Source organism: Manis javanica, chromosome 4 (assembly GCF_040802235.1).
Source record: "Manis javanica isolate MJ-LG chromosome 4, MJ_LKY, whole genome shotgun sequence".
Taxonomy (NCBI): Eukaryota; Metazoa; Chordata; class Mammalia; order Pholidota; family Manidae; genus Manis; species Manis javanica.
The window spans coordinates 176,043,518-176,060,965 of record NC_133159.1 but is presented as its reverse complement, the minus strand read 5'-3'; the positions used below and the strand labels follow the sequence as shown (position 1 = coordinate 176,060,965).

At 49.0% G+C, this 17,448-nt stretch overlaps 1 protein-coding gene across 13 annotated transcripts in view; it reads left to right on the top strand.

The window, feature by feature from the left end:
- Positions 1–17,448, top strand: part of SLC39A11 (solute carrier family 39 member 11) — a 369,910-nt gene that overhangs the window by 53,303 nt on the left and 299,159 nt on the right. For 10 of the 13 annotated variants that reach the window (XM_073235869.1, XM_036997237.2, XM_036997239.2 and 7 more), the window contains exons 1-2: positions 11,418–11,554; positions 14,830–14,948. In XM_073235869.1, coding sequence (XP_073091970.1) covers positions 14,841–14,948 — 108 coding nt within the window. In that variant the 5' untranslated portion in view covers positions 11,418–11,554; positions 14,830–14,840. Of the gene's footprint in view, positions 1–11,417; positions 11,555–14,829; positions 14,949–17,448 lie in introns of those variants that run through there. The other 3 variants (XM_073235864.1, XM_073235871.1, XM_036997238.2) reach the window with 2 other exon arrangements.

Here is a 17,448-nt window from a genome sequence, read left to right as displayed (position 1 = left end):
CTGTCACTGAGGTCCCCATTGATGAGTAAAAAATGGGGAGAATTAATTCTTACGTAACATCATTTGTTTGACAAAACTCAAACTGTTTTTTTTTGAGAGGGTGGGGTTGGAGAAATAATAAGAGGTGGCTTATGGTTAGCACAGGGATGGTTACACACTAGGTAATCAAGGCTTGTTATATGCTCACACAGTAGATTTTGGTATTAAAATGCACTAGAGAGTGCGTCTCCACTACGGCTATAGAAGGTTCTTGGGGAACAGCATAGCCCTCTCAGCTGCAGAAGGAGTCACCTTGGGAGACTGCATTCTAAAGTCTCGCTGCCCTGTGGCCCTCTGACCAGTCAGGGGCCCTACCTGGAGCCCCACTTTTTGAGCTTTTCTGGGGCAGGGGGCAGGAAGAACAGCGCCTTAGACGTGAGCACTTGGCCCTGACCTTGGGGCTCCTTGGGAGTGTCAGGGAGCAATGGGCTGGCCTGGGGAAAGGGGTCTCCCTGGGCGCTCACACATCTGTGGGCTCGGGTCTCAGATGTCCAATCTGAACCAAGGCCCCGCCAACCACCTGTCTGGGGAAGGCAGTGTGACAGCCCGCCTGGTGGCGACAGGTGGTCCCCAGGGCTCTGGGAGGAGCATGTGTCTGTGGGAAGGAGGGAGGGAGGGACCTTCCTGGGGCCTGGGGTTCTGGGCACTTGGAGACCACTGCATTCTGCAGCTGGTCTGTTGAAGAGCTAATGAGGGGGAAAAAATTCTTGGGAAATGATTGATTGAAACATTGTGGAAACTTTCAAGGGAACCTGGCTTTCTAAAGAGCTGGGTGCTGTACACATCCGGGTTGTTCTGGATATAAGCACCATTTATCTTACTGAAAGAGAACCTAGTGCTTCCTTGGGTTTTACTACTGACTTTAGGTCTTAGTATTTAAACTCAGTGAGACTTGTTTTCTGTATTTACCTTTTATACTTTCTTAGGCTGTTCTTAAATTATAAAAGGAAAATAACATTATAGAAGGGGAGAAAATACTCAACATTCTCTTCCCCAAATGTCGGAACAACTTTATTGTAGGAATTCCCTCCAGGCTTCTACTATTTGCATGTGTTTATTTATCTACTTTTTTTTACCATTGTAATAACCAAATGGCATATATTTTTGTATATCGCTTTTTTCACTAAATATGTCGTAAATATTTCTATGTTGCTACAGTAGTTATCATTTTGACTAACTGCATAAAAGTCCATTGCATTTATGTTCTGTGTTTTTTTTAATTATACCGTTTGTGTTGATCAATCTTTTCCCCCCTATAATCTCAATAGCTTTGTTAAGCAAGTTCCTAGAAAATCCAAGTGATGGGCCAACCCCATTCGCAAGAACAGAGGGCACAGGGTACTTTGTGGGCTCTATCATTCCATTTAATTAGGCAGATGATTTTTTGAGTGCCTTGTGGGTAAGACTTTCTATCTGTATTATTCGCTATTGCAGGCCCCACTGAGGCCTCCTGAAAATGTGTCAGGATGGTCAAGCCTTGCCAGTGATGAGGACTGTAGGTAAAAGGCGAGTGTGAATCAGAGTAAAGTTTCAGTTGCATAGTATTGTTTAAATAGTTACAGACATCTTACCATGAAAATAACTGTAGCAGTCATACCTCTTGCTTTCACCGCGTGTTAAGAATTGGGCAGGAATGTCAGTTGTTAGTGGCATGCCTGGAAAGTACTTGAAATCTTTTTATTCGCTTTGGTATTGTGACCCCTTTCCCTGTCATATTGTTTACAATAATCATTGTCACGGTTGAGCTGCAAAGCTGTGACCCCCATCCAGCGATGACTGGGGACCCACAGAGGTGTGAAAGGTCTGGGAGAGAGCAAGGGGTGGGGATATGGGCTGCGGCCTGGCTCTGGCGCCAAGTGCTGGAGGCCCGCAGGGGGCCCTGGGAGGGGCCAGCAGAGCTTACTCTGTGGGGTAAGCTGTGGTCACTCAGCCCTGTGTGCATTTGCTAGGACTGCATGCAGTAAGAAGCTACCATGGAGCAGTGGCTGGACCACCAGAAACTCACCATCTCTCAGTTCCAGAGGCCCCGGCAGGCCGGCTCCTTCTGAAGCGTGAGGGAGGGATCCGTCCAGGCCCCTCTCTGTGGCTTGCAGATGGCCGACTGTCTTCTTCCGGCATCTCTTTGCGTGCTCTTCCCTCTGGGTGTGTCTCTGTGTCCAGATTTCCTCTTTATAAGGACACCAGTCATACTGGATTGGAGCCCATTCGAATGACTCACCTTAACTTGATGATCCCTGTAAAGACCCCATCTCTGAATAAGGTCACATTCTGAGGTGCTGGGGGTTAGGCCTCCAATGGGTGAATTTGGGAGGGACACAGTTCATTCCATATAAAGGAAGCCCCGGAGTGGAGGCTGAGTTAGGGAGCCTGGTACCTGGAGATGGTTCCCTTTAGCAAAGAGCAGTGGTAGCTGGCTGATGTTCTCCTCTCTCTCTTTGTCTTTAAAAGATACAAAGGAACTCCTTCAATCCACTTGGCTCAAGCCTGGGTTCCAAATTCACAGCTGTCCTCTTCCAGCCTGTGACCTGCTTTGGTGATTAAATCACAGAATCAGAGCCTTCAGCGTGGGAAGGGGTCTCAGAGGTTACCTGGTCCAAGTCTTAACATTTTGCAGGTTTAGAGAAGAAAAGAACTGGGTCATCCGGTGAGTTATTGGCAAAACCAGAGCTTAGACTGCAGTAGTGCCCTGATTCCCTGGAACAGGCCTGCGCGCCTCCACCTTGCTTGCTTATGTCACGGCTGCCACCCAGGAGAAGGAATGGCAGGTCCTCAAGTCCAAAGCACACACAGGGCTTAAGGGACAAATACCTCCCTTGAAGCCCACGTGAGTGTCATCACCTGTGAGCACACAGACCCAAAAGAGGGCTTTTCTGAACAAGAACTCAGGCGTCTGAGATACTCCCTTTGGTTAGGAGGTATTCTATTGTTTTTATTTGCCTACCACAGATTTTTTTTTTGGGAAAAACGGAAAATGATGTGTTTAAGGATGAACTGGGTCTCCCTGCAGTGATTTGTCATAGCAGGGGGAGGGGCGGAGGGTGGAGAGGCAGGCAGGGGCGTGGAGAGGCAGGCATGAAAGAGACAGAAATCTTGGGCCTGCAGGCAGAAGGGCCGGCAAGAAGGTAAAAGGCCAGTTGACATGGGGAAGTCGGTGGATCATCCTGGAAAATGGAACACGTGGTGGGATGTCTGGAGATCCGGTGCCTGTCTGCCGGTGCAGCCCTCTGACGGCAGAGGGTGGGGGAGGGCTTTGGCATGTGGCCACCTCACTCCAGTCTCTGCCTCTGACTTCACGTCACTTTCCCATGTCTGTGTCTCCTTCTTCTCCTCTCCTAATACATGTGTCGTCTGGATTTAGGACCTACATGGTTAATCCAGGATGATCTCATCTCAAGATCTTTAATTTAATTACATCTGCGAAGACCCTTTTCCCAAATAAGGTCACATTCACAGGCCCCAGGGTTAGGATTTGAACATATCTTTCTGGGGCGACCATCCAGGGCACTACACGGGGCTTCTCAGTGACCTCATGCAGCAGCCACGCATTTCCTGGCCTTGCCTTGGTCCCAGCCAGCTCAGCCTGACAGCATCTGAAGAGACTTGGGGCCTATTCCTCTCTTTGTGGCCAGTTGAGGGACCACCTCCCCATCGTCTTCTCTTCTGCATTTGAGGGAGTTCCCTCCCTGCCACCCCATCTTCTGTAGCCCCTGGCTTGCTGGTCCCATTCCTTGGGGTAAGAGTGTGGCTGATAGTAGGAGACTGCTGTCCTTCCTGGAAATGTTCACCCACCCTATCCTGTTCCTACCGACAACTCTCCTTGAACCTCAGCTAATCCACATGAGATGAATTTTATTTCTACTCCCACTTGGACAGAGGAATATTTTTGGGGTCCTGACTCCTTCCCATTCCCTGGAGCCCCTTAGCATCTTTGCAGGCCCCTAGAAAACTCATGCCTCTTGAGATCTAACCCCTTATGGTACCAGCCCATATTAAAATGCTCCCACATTCCACATTCAGTACATTTTTCCCCATAAAATAATCAGAAGGATTTTTATAATTTTGCTTTTGAAATCATTTGGCTCTAAGCTTATTTAATTTATGATTAACTGTGATTTCTTGGCCATTATTGTGCATACTGAGGCATTGTCTCGAAGTGAGAAATGCTAAGCCTCAGATTGTTTTCGGAATGTAATTAAATTTTTATGAATACCAAAGCCAACAATTAACAAGGTTTTATAGACATTTACTTAAATACCTATTAATTTAAATGTCTACCTTTTTTCTTTTTTGAGCCCCAAATCCAGTATTTTGTTCAATTGTTAACCATTTCATAGGCTTCTGGAAAACTTGAAAACCCCAGGTTCTGGTCCACTGGTTTCGGACTGCTGAGATGTCCTACATTTTCCCTTGCTAGTCCCTTCTTCCCACTAGGAATTGGAATTTCTCCTTCTCACATCCTAGGCTCCTCCGGCAGGGTGTCCAGCCTCTATCTCTTGGTCGCCTACTGCTTCCCTCTGTGGGCGGGCTGCCTGAGGGCTTTTGGTCTTGTCTCTATTTTCCCTCCCTCTGGAACATTCTAGTGCTGAATCTCTCTGTGGACGTTCTTGCTGAATTACCGAGCCTGGCCTGATTTCCCAGGACCTTCTTCAGTCCGGCCCTGCCGCTTCACAGGCATGACATCTCTGCAGTCTCGAGGGGCCCCACGCTTGGAAAGGTTCTGTCGGCTTGATGCTCTGCCGTCACCGTCTCGAGAGTCCTAATAATTTTATCTCTGCCCTTGCATTTTGTAAGCAAAATCTGATGGGACAATGGAGTCTGTAGTGGGTAGAGGAGAGATGCAGAAGGAAGGAAAGGGCTTTGTACGTTAGCAATTCATCGGCACTCCTCCCCTGCCCTTTGAATAAGGGGCCTCTCATTTTCATTTTGTCCGGCCCCACAAATCAGGTGGTCCTGCCCGCCTTGTAACGACAGTGAGCAAGAACAGAGTGTGGGTCCTGGCGGCTCACATGGTACCACTGGAGAAATGTGTCCGTGAAATTAAGTGCTTCAGGGCAAAAGAAAAAAAAGAAAAAAAGGAAGTGTTTGAGTTTCCTTGGCCTAATGTAACAAATTACTGCAGACTTAGTGGCTGAAAAAAAATACAAATTTCTGATCTTACAGTTGTGGATGCCAGAAGTGCTAAAATCATATTGTCAGCACGGTCGTGTTTCCAGGGGCTCAAGGAAAAGCATTTCTTTGCCTTTTCTGGCTTTTAGAGGCCACCTGCTTTCCCTGGCTCTGACCCCTGCCTTGACCCTTGCAGCTCCTTCCCACAGTCTGACTTTGCTGCCTCCCTCTTTCCCCTCCTCAGGACCTTTGTGATTACAGGGGCCCACCCAGATGACCCAGGGCAATCACCCTATCTGAAGATCCTTAACTTTATCACCTCAGCAAAGACCCCTTTGCAGTGGAAGGTAACATATCGCAGGTGTCTGGGATTAGGAGGTGGGCACCTTCATACCAGGGCTGCAGGGGCACTGTTTGGCCTACCCAGGGGAGCTGCTAACATTCACCCAGGGCACAGGAGGTTTTGTGAGTTCTGAAGCTCATGCAATTTTACTGGTCCTCTTTAAGTAAAAAAGTAGAAATTTTGGTATTTAATATGGATAGCACTTTAGAATGAAAGAGAAATCACAAGGCCCCAGCTTAAGGTCCTTTTCTTCGCAGGCGTCTTTGGGCAGTCACCGATACTGGTATGTGCCCTGGTCCCCTCCCCACCTAGAACATTCTCCACTCCCAGCAACCCCCATGCTGTTGAGGGCTCTGAGACTGGTCAGCTGCTGCTGTATCCAGCAAAGGAAGTGGGTTACCTCCTGCCGATTTATCCTCATGAGCTGGAGAGGCTGCCCAGCAGTGGAAGGCATGGATGTTCTCTGAGAAATAAGAAAAGTCAGAAAGCAGTGGAATAACAGTACAACGGCCCTCATAATGGGCCTTAGTTTATAATGCAGTGCCCACAGCCTCTACACTGGCAGCCCTGTGAGGGCACAGGCTGCACCTGTCTCATTTCTAGTGTGTCCCATAGTAGGGGCGCAGTTAGTGTTTGCTGAGTGACTGAATGAACCAACATGTTACTGATGTGATCCACAGAGCTGCAAAGGAATAGGGCTGGAAGTAGCACTTAGTTGTCCAGTGGTCCCCGTTAGCGAACCTGCTGAAATGGCCTCCAAGAGTCACCTCTGAGATACCGGAAGAGCAGGAGAAGGAAATGTGCCAAATATGGGGAACCGATTTATGCTGATTACCATCTCAGAGACAGGGTGGATTTCATATTTAATCAGCAGTGGTTTTTATCTAATAATTCGCTCTTACTAAGCTGGCATTGAGCAAAGCTTGGGCTTGTATCTCACATATCTGTCACAGCGCTGAAAACTTCTCTCCCAACAACAGAGTTGTCTAAAGTCAGTGGAGTTTGTACTTTTCTGCAGAATCAGTCATTTGGACAAGGGTGAGAAGGGACCAGATTGCTGACTCAGTTTCTCCCCAAGCCCTTGAGAGCAGCAGCTCTGGCCCTGAATTTTGCTCAGACAGGTGGCATCGAGTCTCCGTTGGCTCCTTTGAATGGTGCTTAGGTAAGAGTCTGGTTGGAACCTCTTTGTCAGTTTATCAGTCATTTTGGAGAGCAAAGGTCAAGAGCACCCAGATCCATTCCACCTGTTGGGGAGTCACTGCCCAAGCCCTTCTAGGCATCTCCATTTAGGAAGCCCTGTGGTATAATAGGGTCCTGATCATGTCATCAGAACTTAAAATAACCGAGACCCAGAGGGGTAGAGGGAATCGAACACACTGAATGTTTGATTATAGGTTCATTTTTCTAATGATTGTGCCAGGTTAAGGATTGTTTTGACAGTTGGTTATCTTTTTCTTGCATTTTATGGTGAACCAAAAGCTAATTAGTGTTCTAATTGAGGCTGGATGCTTCTTGAAGGGCATGTTAAATTTTAAAGAGTGCATTTGATTATTATTTCATGCTAAAATGGTTTATTTTATAGGATTATACTAGGGTTTCTCGGTGTGGCATTTCTCAGACTATTGACATTCTGAGTCTGATCACGCTTTCCTCTGGGGCTGTCCTGGGTATTGGATGGTTACCAGCATTCCTGCTGTGCCCACCAGCACGCTCACAACTGCCTAATGTCCTGTGGAGCAAAATTGCCTTCGGTTTAGAGCCACTGGATGACAAAATCAAGTTATGATAGAAGTAACTGGGACAAGCCGGTCCAGCATACAAATATTATTATTCTCTTAATTCTCAAGAAGGTCTTTCATATGTAAAATGAACTAACAAATAACATTTAAAAACATTGTTTTAAAGCTAACAGTTTTAAGAGTTTACCATGTGTCAGATACAGTTTTACATATTTTTCCTGGAATAATTCATTTAGTCCGCATAAGAATCTTAGAATGGGGGCCATTGTAACTATTATTATAATTACCTTAATAGGTGAGGAAACTGAGTGAGAGACGGTGTGAGCAATCACTGAGCCAGTGTAGCAGAGGCAAATGTGGCTTAAGAATTTACCAATAGGAAGTGGTTTTAACGTGGTTTTTAAGTGCTGGGAATTTTTGTACAACGGTTGAGAATAAGCTGAAAAAGAAGGAGGCAGGACAACAATATTCCTGTCAGACTGAAAACATATTGCCTAAACCTTTCTTCAGAATCTGGAACATTGCTGTTTCCTGAGCCTGCACTGGTATGTGTGTATATGTTGTTTAAATCTATTAATAATTAACATTATGGTGACTAGTTTGTTTTGCTATTATGAATATGTATTTTCTTTTTTAAAATTCAAGTTATTAAAACAAAAGAAATAAAAATAGCTTACCCACTCCATATATAAAATAAACGCTTTTATATCTGAGCAACTTATTCATTCAATAAATATTGGACATACTATGTGCCATACTCTGGGGGACACAGCAGTGCGAAAGATAGGCACGGTACTGCCCTCGTGGAGCTTGTATTTAGGGGGACCAAATAAATAAGAGCATCAGATACCAAGAAGTGCCATGAAGACAATGAAGAAGGGCTTGGAAGGTCTATATTAGGTTGGATGTTCAAGGAAGGCCTCTCTGCAGAGGTGGCATTTCAGCTGAGACCCTAGGATCTAGCTAGGTGAAAACCTGCGAGATGTTCCAGGCTGTGTTCTAGGGGGAACAGCAAATGCAAAGGCCCTGAGGCAGGAGTAGAAAGCAGACTGATTGGCTGAAGTAGAGTGGGGAAGGGGAGGGGAGTGGTGCTTGGGGGCTCAATTGGTCCAGAGGTGAGCAGAGCCAGGAAGCACAGGGCCACACAAGTTGAGGGAGGGGAGCTTGGGCTTTACTTCCAGGGCAGTGAGGAGCCCTTAGAGGGTATGGGCAATATAGTAGACTGATGGAATTGGACATGTATATTTTCAAAATCTTTAAAACACCTCTTTGGCTGCTGTTGGAGGGAGGTGCCCAGTGCGGCATCAGGGAGATGATTCAGGTAGTCAGGGTGGGATGAAGAGACAGAGCTGTCGTTTTGGCCGAGGTGGCAGAGGTGGAGACCGAGTGAAGTGGATGTAGAAATCCACCACACCAGCAATAACCGCCTTACATTTTGACAGCACTTCTGTGGGCTGCCCATTAGTTTCCTTTCTCTGGTCCTCTCAGCATAGCCGAGCACCTGTTCCAGCCAGTTTACCAGCCACACTTTGTCTGGAAGGAACCGTTGCCAGGCTTATCGCAGCCCTCACATCAGTGGTCAGACGTCAGGAAGGGGAAGAAATGGCAGGCAGGAAAGGATGGCCGAGCAAAGCCATGTGTGTGTGTCTGCTCTGTGTACACCAGGGCCTGGCAGGGCGCCTGATGCAGAGCAGAGGCCCCTGAAACACTCACTGAGTAAATGAATGAGTGATAAACGAAGGAAGGGAATAAATAAATGAAGAGACTGTGGGTGTTACAACCATTCAAGCTGCCAGGAGGGGTGCAGGGCTGGGGACTGGGTGCTTCACTCTAGGACAGTTACCCTGAGATCCTTGGGTTATTGCTCCAAGACTCAAAATGAGGAGCCTGAGCCAGGGGGTTGTGGGTGTGTGTGTGGAAGGGGTGGGAAATTTGTCCAAGGAGGCTTACCCGCCAAGCTGGGGTCCTTCGCAGGCTGTCAGAGCTTGAAATCAATTGTTCTATTACCACCTAAGGGAAACAAGATCTCAGAAAGGGAGGGAAGAGGGCAGACTCACTGGGCTGGGTCCCTTCTGTCCACCTCCCATCTCTGCTCCAGCTCCCCCAACCCCTTCTCTGCAGCACCGGCCACTGCCCCCTCTGCCCCCGTGCCTCTGTTCCAAGCGGTGCTGGCAGCTTGCTTAGCCAGATCGCCACAGTGAGTCCTTTGGAAAGGGGCACCGCTCTGCTGCCCTGTGGTTCCTTTGCTGAGTGTCAAGACCAGTTAGCTTTATGGCCTTGCCACCTGCAGAGCACCCTGCCACCTTTTAATTAGCCTCTGCCCTGGTCTGTTTCTGAGCACTCCATCCCGCCTCCCTTCTCCTGATTTAGGGAGGCTGCAGCGGACCTTTGCTCTCTTGGGCCAGAATAGGGATGCGTGAGACTGGGCTGAACACAGAGCCAGTGTATTAGCTTTAGGGACATTTTCTTCTGGTGGACCCTCAGGCACTTCTGACCCATGGGCAGTGTGAGAAAGACAGAGGCAGTCTGTGTGTTTGGACTGGTGGGGGTGGGGGGTGAGTGCGCACACGGTTCATTGGGAAAGATGAGAAATGGCAGGATTTGTCTCTTGGGGGTTGGCCACCTGCTTAGGGCACTGGCCTGGTTTAAGGGGAGTGAGAGCTTCTGCTGATCAGGGTGTTGAGGCTCGTTCTCTGAGCCCTGAGTGTCTGATGCAGGAAGAACTCCATTCCTGGAGCCAGCCGAGCTTGGTTTCCCCCACTGACCTGTCCACCTGGGGTCACTACAGAGCTTTCCTGAGCCTCAGTTTCCTTATCTGTGAGGTGGGGTGTCTTAGTTCATTCATGCTGCGGACTAGGTAGCTTATCTCCAACAGATTTATTGCTCACAGTTCTGGAAGCTGCAAGTCCGCGGTCAGGGTGCCCACACGGTTGGGTGAGGGCCCTGCTTTGGGTCGCAGACTTCTTGCTTTGTCCTCAGATGCGGGTAAGGAAGGGGTGAGGGAGCTCATGGGGTCTCTTTTATAAGGGTACTAATCCCTTTCATGAGGGCTGCACCTATGAAATTTGTATGTTGAAGCCCTAATGCCCAGTGTAGCTGCCTTTGGAAGGAGGGGTTTTAGGAACTAATCAAAGTTATGTGAAGCTATATGGGTGGGGTTCTCATCTGACAGAGTTGGTGGTGTTATAAGAGGAAGAGAGATTTCTATTTCTCCATGTGCACACATGGACTGATCTTGGATTCCCAGCCTCAAGATCTGTTAGAAAATGAATGCCTGTTGTTTAAGCCACCCAGTCTGGTATTTTCTTATGGCAGCCTGAGTGACTGACAGCTGGTCTGGCTCCCTCCCTTCCTGGGAACCTCCTGAGGGCAGAGACCCCGCTGCTGTCATCTCTTCTGCCTGATGCAGTGCATACCTACGATGGGACCATCAGTGGGAATGAGAGACCCACTTCTATGGGGTCCTCTGGCTGTGGCCACTGCAGTTAAGGACAGGATTTTTTTTTTCTTGCCTATCAGATAAAATACAAGACACCCAGTCACATTTTAATTTCTGATATACAACAGGTATGAATTTTAGCATAAGTTTAGCATAACAAATATGTTTTTAGCTTAAGTATATCTCAAATATTGTACAGGACCATACTTAGATTGAAAAAAAATTTTGTTAATCTGAAATTAACCAGGTATCCTGTTTTTTTTGTTTTTTGTTTTGGCTAAATCCAGCAATCCTACCCTCTGTTTTTAGGGACGGCTGGAGAGTAAAGTCCTTGACCTGGAGCAGTGGTTCTCAAAGAGTGGTCCCGGGACCAGAGCACCAGTAACTCCTCTCCCGGCACAGAAAATCTCGGGCTCCACCCAGACTTCCAGAACCCGAACTCCTGAGGGTGCCTGACCTAGACAGTGATACTAACGGGAGATTCCAGCCCCCGCCCCGTTCCCCTGCCCTGCTGCCCCTCAGGGCACCTTGGGCTCCTCTGCCCAAAGTACAGTAATAGAGATGTTACCAGGGGCATTACAGGCGCTCTCTCTGGGTGCCTGTGGTTTCACACAAGACTGCAGAGGTTTATACACGCAGCGCCTTCTCTGCTTGGCCTCCCGGCTCTGCTCTACCCGCCCCGATCTGTTCCCGAGCCGGCAGAGAGCTGTGAACCAGAGAATTTATCTTGCGGCCGGATCTGCCTGCGGCGGCAGGGCGGGGCGGGGCCTGGTGGATGGGGGACACGTGTGCCGGGAGCGAAGCAGGAAGTGACTCCGGGAGCGGAGCCGGCGCTCGAGCTGCAGCGGGGCTGATGGAAGTGGAGAGGGGGCTTGAGAGGGCATCGTAGTGAGTCAGCTTTTCTCTCCTTCAGCGCCTTCGGTTGGGCTGGAGGCCCGGGGTCTGGGGCCATCAGGACAAGAGTGTGGGGGACTTGGAAGGGCAAAATGGAGTTTGGAAGGGGGTACCCTGGGCAGAGGAGGCTGTTGGAGGAGAGGCAGGGCGGCTGTGGCAGGTGGCTAAGGAGGGAGAAGGGTGCCGGGAGTTCCCCTGCCCCTTTCCAGGGTCAGCAGGAGGGTGCTGACCTGCCTGCCTTCCATGGTGATTCCCAAGGTCCTCGATGTGGTGCTTCCCAGGGGGGTTGTTGAGGGGACCTGGGAGCCCCTGGGAGCAGAGGGGGCTACAACTGCAGCTGCCCGGGTCCCCTCCCACTCCCTCTGGAGGTCAGCGGGACCTCTTAAACTTGACTGGGAATCTAGTTAAGGTGTCACAGGCCCGCAATTGTGCATTTCTAAGCAGTCCCCCAGTCGGCTGCTCTGGGAGCACACCTTGACTAGAGGTGTTAGAGAACCCCGACTCAGTCCTGTCGGCCCCAGCCCGAATCGTTTTGCTGCTTTCTCCTCGTGGAGTCTGGGCACGTGCGTACAGTTTAATTAAGCCCTATTTTCACATCTACAAGTTCAACATCTCGAGGCTGACTCTGAGGAGCAGGGCAACAGACTTAAAAAGGAGAGAAAAGAAAGAGCCTACATCAGCCGGGAGAGCCTCGTGTTGCCGTAGCGTAGTGGAACATGTACACACATGGGGTGGTGGTGACATCTTTCCGGCTGGAGTGGGCAGAGAATAATCCCCTTCTGCAGACCAGTCAAGGTTCCCGTATTACTGTCCAGGAGGCGGTGTGAGCCCCATTGCAGAAGCTGCTTTTGAGGCTGACGTGCCCCGTTGCCCGGGTGCTACTGGTCACCTATGGGAGAAAACTTAGTCCTCTCGGGCCCCTGCATCATCGGCCTTGCCAGTCCCTTGCAGGGCGCGAGAGCTTACCTTCTGAGCTCTGTCTTTCAGAAGTTGTTCTGGTCTTAGACCAGTGCCTCTGACTTTAATGTGTATAATATGAATCCCCCATGGAACTTGAAGAAATGTGGGTTATGATTTGGCCTGACTGGGGTGGGGCCTGAGACCCTGAATTTCTCATTGGCTCCCAAGGGGGACCAGTGCCGCTGGTTCTCAGGCCACCCTCTGAGTTAATGAGGATTTAAAACAGCAAATGGAAGAAACTTCTCCCATGGGGCACTGGGCCTGTGTTGCCAATAATAATTGCTGTGGTTTTGGGGATGAAAAGAGTGATATCCCTTTTTCTTACATCTTGGTGCTCCAGCATAAATGGGGACAGGCCGAGCATAGTGTTTCCCTTTCGAACCCCAACAAGCTCCTGTGTTTGCCAGCCTATAAAACCCACGTTGACTTTGGCCTGTTGGCAGATGTAAATGGTTTCCTCTTTTTTGTAGCTGTTAAAAGGCACATTCAATACTGAGAAAAAAAAATTGCTTTTTGTTATGACTCGTCTTGGATGATAAGTACAAAGAGGATGACCACGATGTGCCTTTCTTTGTAAATGCTGTTGGAAGTTTTATCCACAAGCAGCTAGAAATAGAAGATTGGTGAAATGAGCCAGATGTCTCAATTTAAAAACAAACAAGAACAACTCTTTTTTAGGGTGACTTAACAAAACGACCTATGTAAAAGGGTGGGCTTAAAAAAATTATTTTTTCCTTTTTTAGTGTAGTCACTGTCCTGAGTTCCATAGATGCTGTTTCTCTCAGAGATTTCCTGCCACCGGAGCCAAGCCTGGCTTACCTGGGTTCACCTGGACTCTCAGCTTTCCTAGGTTTAAATCCTGGCTGTGTTGCCGAGCCCTTTAGCAGAAGGGCCCTGTCCACTTACTGCCACGGTTTCCTCCCAGGGTCAGTAGAGAGCGTCTTTAACTCTTGATCTGCAAGCCCAGGGTTACCAGCTCCTCACAGAGCGCTGGGCCTGGCATGCAGAGCCCATGGGGTCGTGTCCAGCCCTGTGGGTGCTGGAAGGTCAGTGGGGAGCTGAATGAGCCCTTTGAGATGAGGCCTGAGCCCTGATGTTTGTGTACCAGAACACGGGGCTTTTCAACAACCAGGCTTCTCCGCCTTGTAACTTTCCACAGTGAGAATCATATTCCCTATCATTCCAGAGCTAGAATTTTAAAACCTGGTAGTCTAGAGGAGGCTTTCTGAGCAAAAACAAGAAAGAATGGCATTTCCCTTTTTTCCCTGGTGGGCACTGCTGTAACTTCATTTCAGTAGCTGTGTGCTCAGTTGACTGGGGGGGAAATGCCGCTTACGCCTCCCTTTCCTTGTTCTTGCTGATGTCCTGTCAAGGTAAGCGGTTCCTTTTCATTTCAGCAATTATTTTTTGGGTGCCAGGAAGCCCTATTTTACAGAGGTGCCAAATGTGGAAAGGCATCATCCTGGTTCATAAGCAACTAATAAAAGGTGGAGGAGGCAAGCCCACACAAAGAAAGTGCCAGAGATGTGCCCTGGGACAGGAGTGGAGAGGGAGCAGGGCAGTATGGGATTGGAGCTGGCATTAGATGGGCACAGAGGATACTCTGGGGTGACGGCTGGAGATCAGGGAGGCTTTCTGGGAGGGACTGTCTAAAGAGACTTGGAGCAGGACCATCGGGGCTTGATGGAGGTGCCATGGATAATTTGGTGCCCACACAGGGCGTTGTGGTTGAAGAGTTGGCAGGCTAATTGAGGGTCAGTTGATGGAGTGTACCCTTGGCAGGCCTTGGGAGCCACCACGGGAGCCGCCCTGGGGAGCTACAGAAGGATTGGTCAGGACTTAGGTGGGAGAGCTTCAGGAGGAAATCTGAGCTAGTCCCTGGTATTGGGCGGGGACAGAACCAATGACAGGCAAGCTCAGGTAGACTAGGCAGAATGTGCTGGAAGGGTGCAGTCAGACCCTCCCGTGCTCCCTTCCTCCAGGCTAAATAATCCACATCCTTTGAGATTCTCTTTGAAACTGGTGCCCTGTGTTATAACCTCTTTTGTGGGTTCCTCTGGTGTCTTCCCAGGTATCCCCACATCTCTCCTTTTGCAGTTAGATGGTTTCTGATATCTGTGGGGAAGGATGAAGAGCCTGACCTGTGTGCTGGGTCACTGAGATCGGTGAGGGAGGGCATGGCAGAAAGGTGCGTACCACCAGCAGAGATTCAGGCCAGCTCAGGTGGAGGTGTGAGAACACCTTGGAACGTGGGGTGTCCCTGAAAGGGACCGCCACCAGCTGACCCTGTCTTGCTCCTCTGCACACAGCTGTATCCAGTATGCTCCAAGGCCACAGCTCTGTGTTCCAGGCCTTGCTGGGGACCTTCTTCACCTGGGGGATGACGGCAGCTGGGGCGGCTCTTGTGTTCATATTCTCTAGCGGACAGGTGAGTTGCTTGCTTGAGTCAGTTCTGGATGTTCACGGGGACTCTCCTAGCATTCCACTCTGCATAGTAGGGCTGCAAGCTCTTGAATGCCACCAGCCACCCCCCAGATTGTGGGGGTTGTTTGTTCTCTGTCCTTTAATTTTCTCCCCTTCTCCCTCCCAGACCTGGAAAGCAGGTGTCCCTGGCTGCAGACATGCTGACCCATTGTCTTCATCTCCCCTTCTCATTTGAAGGGGCTGGGAAGGGAGCAACCTAGTTTATTCAGCCTCCTTTAGCCCCTGCTTGCCTGATTTCTGTCTTCCGTGTAGTTTCTTTCAGGCCCGGTAATAGAGGTAACCAAAGAGGAACAAAAAGGTTTTGGGTGTGGCTGTCCTGCTCTGCGTCCTGGAGTTAGTAGGGAGGATTGCAAAGGCCCTGTGGAAAGGAGGGGTGTCCACACCCTTTCCCCTTTAGTCCATCTCCAGGGCTCTCCATTCCCTCCCCCAACCCCTTTGGAATGAATACACACAGACCCCTCCCTGCCCACCAGATCCCACACTCCACCCCACAAACCACGTCCACCTCATATGCTTGAATTCCGTATTTTTCTCCAGTCCTTGAATCCCTTCGCCCACAGGCCCTGCGTGATCCACCAATAGCAGCTCAAGGAATGATGAACGCAGACTTCCTGCATCATTCAGCAGGTGGCCTTAGACACTGGGTGTGGTAAGCCAGTAGGTGACTTAAGATCTGTTTAAACATACCATGACAGGGATCTGGAAACTAAAACCCGTGCACTCTTGTGTTAGAAACCAGTAAAGCAGGTATTGAAGTGATAAGATCCAACCTCCTGCACTGCCCTGACCCCGCCCCTCCTCCGAGGGAGGCTTGGAGCCTGTCGGAGACCCACATGGCAGGATTCCAGGCTTTCTGGGGTCCCATCCTTGTGCCTTCTGGGGCAGACAGCTCCTACATTCATCTTCACCAGTTTCTTCTGTGTTGAGACGGAAAGACTGGGGTCGCAGCTGGGGTCTAGCTGGTTCTGCTGGCCCTTGAGATCTGAGTAGACTGCAGAGCCCTGTGTGGCCCTGGCCAGTGGGAAAGTGTGGAGAAATCTGTGCATAGGCTTCTGATGCCCTCTCCTTCCTGGGGGATGCCCCTCCCAGCAATGGAAATGTAGCAGCACATGTGTGATGTGTGTGCCCAGAATGCCCAGTAGAGGCTCAGCTCCCAAGGATTTTACTGGGACTGGCCACATAGGCACTCCATACTGTGCTGCTATCAAAATTCTAGGCTCAGAGAAGGAAAGCAGGTGTCTTGCTTCCATCACCTTGTTCGTTAAACAGGGTACGCACGTTGACCCACCCTTATCAGTTAGGAATGGAGGGAGGAGTTCAAGTGCTAAGTTCCCAGAGGCCAGCCAAGGACCAGCCTCCCAGGCAGGACCTTCTAATGATAGCAGGCTCTGGTGGTCTGTGCTAACCCCTTCTGCACAGGAGGTGTGCGTGCAAAGTGGGAAGACTCATGACCCTGGGAGACAAAGGCAGCCAGAGCCACGAGGCCACGGAGGTGTGATCTGTCTGCCTGAGCAAACTTCAGTGTTCACCTGGCTGCAGGGGGGCTGCAGTGGAGCACCTGGCCCAGTAGACACCCAGACTCTGTTACACACTCTCTTCCACTGCTGTCACCAACTCTGGTTTATCTTCACTCAAACTTTGTTTTCCTGATTTAAAATATCATATTTTAACTGTAGGAAACTTGTAAAATATGGAAAAGATTAAAGAAATAATAAAAAATTCCTGATCCCACTTCTCAGAAAGGAAAATGGAATACATTTGTTCAGATTTGTTCAGTTGTATTTGAATATACATTGAGCATATGCATATCTATTTTCTTTACATTATTGGGGTCAAACTGTAAGTAAGGTTTTATAACCAGCTTTTCTCAGTTGATATTGTAAGCATTCCCCTTATATCCCTAAATGGTTTTTTGATTACTTTGATTACTTGGGTTACTTAAATGGCTATGTAATATTCTGTCATGAGGACACACTGCAGCTTATCTGACCATTCCCCAACTGTTGGACAATTAGGTTATGTCCTTTTTTCTTTCTTTTTGAGAAATAAAATTATGATGAACATCAATCTTTGAGCACATATCTGATTAGTTCCTTGAAATAAATGTCTAAAAGTGGAATAACTTGTTTATTGATCTTAAAGTATAATTTCTCTCCTTCAGGATTCAGATGAATGCTGACAAGATGATTTTACCTGACTTCTTTATTATATCTGTCTGGTTTGATGAAATTATTTGGTTAGACCAATTTTGCTTCTATCATGGCATGCCTAGAGAAAAATGTCATTTGTATGGCTCACTGGGGTCAAAACTTTCCATCTACCCCACAGCCATGCTGAGGTGGGAAGAGGCTGCCTGTTGCTGGAGATGACTGACTGGGTGGTTTGAGCTACCCGACATCACTGGGAATCTCTAGGACTGAGGCGATCAACATCTCATCGTGTCT